Source organism: Myzus persicae, unplaced genomic scaffold, assembly GCF_001856785.1.
Source record: "Myzus persicae strain clone G006 unplaced genomic scaffold, MPER_G0061.0, whole genome shotgun sequence".
Taxonomy (NCBI): Eukaryota; Metazoa; Arthropoda; class Insecta; order Hemiptera; family Aphididae; genus Myzus; species Myzus persicae.
Window position 1 is genome coordinate 56,763 of NW_019104080.1, and position 6,001 is coordinate 62,763.

General features: G+C 31.5%; 1 protein-coding gene across 1 annotated transcript; it reads right to left on the bottom strand.

The window, feature by feature from the left end:
- Positions 1-417: 417 nt before the first annotated feature.
- On the bottom strand, positions 418-1,905 carry LOC111038460 (40S ribosomal protein S26). Its single transcript, XM_022321580.1, has 4 exons — positions 1,770-1,905; positions 1,374-1,551; positions 1,167-1,300; positions 418-544 (listed from the first exon to the last, which is right to left on the bottom strand). The coding sequence occupies exons 1-4, from the start codon at positions 1,770-1,772 to the stop codon at positions 503-505; spliced, it is 357 nt and encodes a 118-aa protein (XP_022177272.1). The 5' UTR covers positions 1,773-1,905; the 3' UTR covers positions 418-502.
- Between the last annotated feature and the right edge of the window lie 4,096 nt (positions 1,906-6,001).

Consider the following 6,001-nt stretch of genomic DNA (forward strand, 5'->3'; position numbering starts at 1 on the left):
CCTAATGTTAATAATTTGATTAATATACTCAAATATACGTTAAAAAATCAATAACAAAGATTTTTTAAATATAACCAGCTTGTGATATGAAATATGTATTATACACATCGATCAAACTGTTCTATGACCTATTTAGACAAATATGAAAAAGCTAAAAGATCTCAACCATACAACTCAAATTAAAATTATAAAAACAAAAGCCTACAAGATGGCTAATATGTGCCTTTGGTAAATTGTCAATTACAGAAATAAATTTTAATGGGCAATAATGAAGTTTTATAGATATAAAACAAATGAAATCGCCAGTCAAATGATAACATCTAAAAGAGTCAAAATATTTGTGGTACCTACTGTATATTGTATAACCATTTATTACTAACTACTTGAATGGAAGGTTAGGTTGATATAAATACAATATTTTATTTTTGTCAGAATCAAAATGTATTTTTATATCTTAAATGAAGGTATAATATAATTTTGCATCCCCAAAATGTGATGGGAATTACGTTTTCCTTTGGGGTTGTCCTCCTTGGCGATTATTATCCTGAAACACAAACCATAAACTATAAGTGCCTGATAAACATAAATACAATATAGCAAAGAAAGTTTTCATGAATAATAATAGAACACTTTTGAATTGTTTAAAAAGTTTTAACAAATGTTTTATACATCAAAATATAAAAGAGGCTATTAAGTATTAACTCATTTGCTGCGGCTCAATATTGTATACACATACGACATAGCACCCCGCTGGTGGTCAAATTTAAGTTTTTTTTAAGACACATATTAGAGTTATTAGCGTCACTGAATAGATTTTTAGTCAGATATTGTTTGACGTCATACAAATATATAAATAATAATAATTATCATTTAAATATGTTAATACAATATTAGTAATAAAACACTTGTGGAAAAAACGTATGTACAAATTTACTAATATAAAATATGAGAAATGAATTACACATAGTTATCTATACTGAACAAAACAAAGATTACAATACAATGCTGGCCAAATGAAAACAAATGTATAAATGATGCCTTAAGGCGTCATCCACACATGGAAACAATCAAAATAATGGCTGATGGCATTATCTCACAGCCAAAGTGTTAAACAATAGAATGTTAAAAAGTCTATAAATATATGAGCAATTTTGAGTAAATCTTACCCCACGAGGGAAGTTACGGCTTGGCGGTGTCCTGATACGACGGTCAGCTTTTGATCTGTTCCTGACCACTTTGGAATGGATGGCGCAAGAAACACAGTAGTGCAATTTAGCATATAATTTCGGCAATTGGTATGCTACAAAGAAAATATACTCATCAGAAGAAGTTCAAGTATTTACATTTATGGACATTAGCTTTATGAAACATACATGTATATACACTAGCATCAGTTATATCACGGACAGCGGCGGCTTCGACAATATTACGAATAACAAATTTTTTGATAGCCTTGTCTTTGGGCACGCAACGTGCGCAATTGGTGCAACGCACAGGCTTGACATGACCACGACCGTGTTTCGATCTTCCTCCATTACGACGCTTGCGGGTCTGGAATTGAAAATTTAACAATATTTAAAACAAGTCGTTTCTTGTTCCGCCAATAATAAAATAACAGTACAAAGGGAAATAACAGAGAACACATGGAAAATTCAACTTTTCGTTGATCTCTTTTACTAACGATAAAACCGACCGAACACATATAAAATTCAATGTTGTAGATTAACAACCATGTAATTGTAATAATTATGAAATTTTAAGTTACTTACCATTTCGATGTCGATTTAAGAACGAAAAACTTTAAAGATAAATGGAAAACGAACGTAACCAGTCAGCTTGAAAGGACTAGAAATCGAATGGACGACATAACACATAACCTCTTAAAAAGCAATATTGGCTGATTTGGTAGCGATGGATTACATATAACATGGAAGAAAAAACTCATTTTTGTGTTTTTAATATTTGAAAATCTTTATCTAAACATAATAATTTTCCGTGTACATGGTTAACCTGTATTTGGCGCTATAGATAAGTTTGGAGTGTTTGGACCATAAACTAAGATATATATATCTTAGTTCATGGTTTGGACCACGGCTTCGATAGTATACAAAATTGAAAATAAAGCACTCTCCAAAATCATTATAAATTATTTAAAACAGTGTTTGTAATACCTCGATTAATGGACTTTTAATGTAGTAATAAAAATATGAAAAGTCCAGACTTAAGATCAAATGTTATTAAAATAAAGACACCACGACGTGCAAATTATCGAACTCGTGTAGAAGGTAAAAAAATCTGAAATAGAAATGTATTGTGTGGAATACTGTTTTGTGAAAGAAATACAAGAATTGAAGAATCATGAAACTCGATACGTAAATATTGGTATTAACGGGTGCAAATGTGCAACAGGCTAAACGTTATCACTTATCACTTTTTTTGGTCACTTGGTTTTTAGGAAAATGTTGCACCAATTATATTGTTATTCTAAGAACAATTGAATATCATTGAACTGGATAGTAATTATAATAATATAGAAGCGGCAAAATGCATAGACGAGGTTTATATACTAAACAATCGTACTTCGATTTGGGAAATTTAAAGAAGGTTCAGATAATATTTATTCTAACCGGACAACACCGGATAATGAAGCTAGAATTATAGGTAATATGTTATAAATTGTTCTAAACTCATCTCAAGTATACTCCGTTCGCCGGGAGAAAGTCTTTGTGCATAAAATTCAAAACGGTTCGAATCTCGCCGCAACTACCCAAACGTCTCAAACCCAGATGTCAGATGATTGGACGATGTATACCTCAATACCTGTTATATTGTGCAGCCAGTTAGTAGTCGTCTTTATACTTTTTCTAAACGATACATATCGTGTGTAAAATCGTCATCGCTTACATTATAGCAATCGATATCGGTATGTCAGTATATCTTGTCTTTTGTAAAGCGATTAGTGCTACTTGTATACAGGGGTGTGCCAAGACATTTTTTTTTTTGGGGGGGGGGGGGAGGAGGAGTAATATAGAGGTATCAATTTACGGCTAAAAATAACAGTAATTTTAACCTTGAGTCACGACTCATCAAAAAGATTTCGCGATCCATGGTTTGGGAAACGCTGAGTTAAGCTGTATATATAAACACAGATATATATATATCATCACGTATTTCGTTATGTTCAGGTTATTTTCCTAAAATATCTCAATACTTTCAAGTTTCAGTTCGGAACGACATGAAGACGGATGAAGATAGCCGTTTGTTCTGTAGGTACACCTAGTATTCACCGGAAGAGTTGATGTTTATTGAAGTTTGTTTTAGTATTATTCAAGGGCTTAAATGTATTTTTAGACTTAAATTAAATATTTATTACCACAACAATCCAAACGCCGTCTTTGTTTCACCATAAGTATGATACGTACCCATTTTGCCTATACTATACGCCGGGTAACACTTCAGGTTTGCTCCAAGTATTTAAAACAATATATTATTAATCTTTACCATATCTCTTTATCTATATATATAAGAATCTAACTTGATTTTGAAGACGAAGGAAACAGTTTTTGAACCCTCATTATAATAATAATAATAATTAACTAATTACCAATTATTTTCATTTATCCACCGATAACGATGTCTGTTTCTTTTTTAAAATTTTTTTTTTTAATTTTATAATCGTTGCATTATTTGTATAGCCAAAAAATAGTCTTATGTTTTTAAATTAAATTATAAAAAAATAATTTCTTCCGGAGGATGTCGGGCAGCTAGTACATTATAAACCTCATATCTAATATTATTTACCTACTATTATTTTCATACACAATTTGTTATGCCTACAAAATAGTATACAATTAGAATTTTGACAACATTGGATATTTTAACGAGAAATTACGATTTTAGATCCCTATTATAGTGTAGGAGGGGCGCCATTTCAGTTTTAAAATAGGGCTGCCAAATTTTTTACCAGGCCACACTGCCACAGTGATAACAATGAAAATTGAAGTATTAAATATTCAATAAGCTGTTATGTAATCTATAAGCCCAATTCTAACATTTAATAATAGCACCTTAATTAAAAATGATTAATACCATAAATTAGGCACACTTTGGCATCGGCGCCAACATGAAATTGAGACAGGCCAATTATGGTACGGGGAAAAATAGGGCCGCCAATGTATACCCTGCGATACCCCAAATGGCGCACTTGTGTAGGTACTTAATACACAAGTAGGTATATTAAAACTTAAACATTCAATGGTTTATAAAAAATAAATATTAACATTATTTTTAGGTGAGTTCAGTAAAATACCCGAGGGGGGAAATATCTAAACACCATTTTACCCATGGATATCAGTGATTATCTATTTTTGTATTTGTAACATGGATGTATAAAAATACTTATAAAATACTATATGATCTAAAATTCAGTGAACAAATCGTAAATACGGACCTCTTTGATATGAAAAGTTGTATTTTAATATATATCTTTGGATTTATCATATTGACTTAACATAATACAATCCATGACGAATGCTAATGTAGTTACAGAAGACGCAGTCGATTAAAGATTCTAAAATTTCAGTTAGCAAAGCAGACATAAACAAAAAACATACTGAGTTCCGTATGGTTTTATTTTGTATTTTCAGTGTTCCGCAGTGCACATGCAATTTCTCGGATTCCACCGAAGTGGAATATTAATATTTAATAGGTGTCATATTTGCAAAACGTTCGGTGAGTATGTGTTTAATGGAAAGGAGGACATCGCATAGTATAGTGACTGGAGGTTCCTCGCAATTTTTCGTGGTTAAGTATCGTACAAGAGGACGACTTATATCCGGCTATCCCTATATATAGTTGGTTAATTATTGTTTTGTTTCTTCTGTAAGGTTATTAGACTAGTAGTCAGTAGAGAACAGACGAACAGTATATTATAATAGTTGGTTTTATTTGATACAATTTTGTTTTTTGTTTTTACTCATACAGATTAACCAGGATTATATGGTACAAATTATAAGTTTGATTTTTCGTTCAATATCATTAGAACTTATGAAGGAAATGTTTTGGTATGTTTGCGGTTGTGCCTAAAGAGAAATGTAATTTTTTTTCAAGTGCATATTTGATTGATTTTATTTTATTTTTTATTTTAATTAAGCCTTGGCAATTATGACCATTGGCAATAAAGAGTTTAACTCTAAATTGTTTACATGATATATGTTACATATTAAATATTATTGATAAGGTTGGACTTAGAAATAAAGGTTATAATGTGTTTTATGTTGTCCGGGTGGACTGGTGGAGGGCTTCTGACAGAATGTTTGAGATGATGCCTGCTTCTAGTCTATCCGTTTTGTATGAAAGGCATTCAGTTAAGATGTGTTTGATTATGGGAGGAGTACCGCAGCTGGCACATAGGGGTGGATCTTCTTTCTTCATCAGATACTGGTGGGTTATCGATGTATATCCTATACGAATTCTATTGATCAAGGTTTCCATTTTCCTTGAGAAGTCTGGTGGAGAGGGCCATGTGTGGATGGTATTTTTAATTTCGTTTAATTTTGAGGTACCTACCTTGTTTTGGGTCTAATTTTGTAAAAAAAAACTTTTGTTAATTTCCATGTTTTAATTCCTTTATGGTGTAGTTGTGTACTTTAAACAACATTTTTAAATAAGTGTAGGTATTTATCATTATGTAATGAATGTTAATCTAACCCTAGTTCCTACTAACATCACTCATTTAAATTATCACTTACCTTTAAATAGGTACCTAATAGGTAGTAGCAGAGCCGGATTAAGGTTTTTGCCGCCGATAGGCTGAAATAAATTTACCACCTAATTTACATAGGTATTGATATTTTACTAATATCTCAAGGTAGTTTTTAGGTCATACCAAAAAAAAATTTGCCGCCCTAGACTTTAGCCCACACAGCCTAAGTGGTAATATGGCCCTGGGTAGTAGGTACCTATAATATAGTATATTGCATAAAAAATCATGATTAAAATA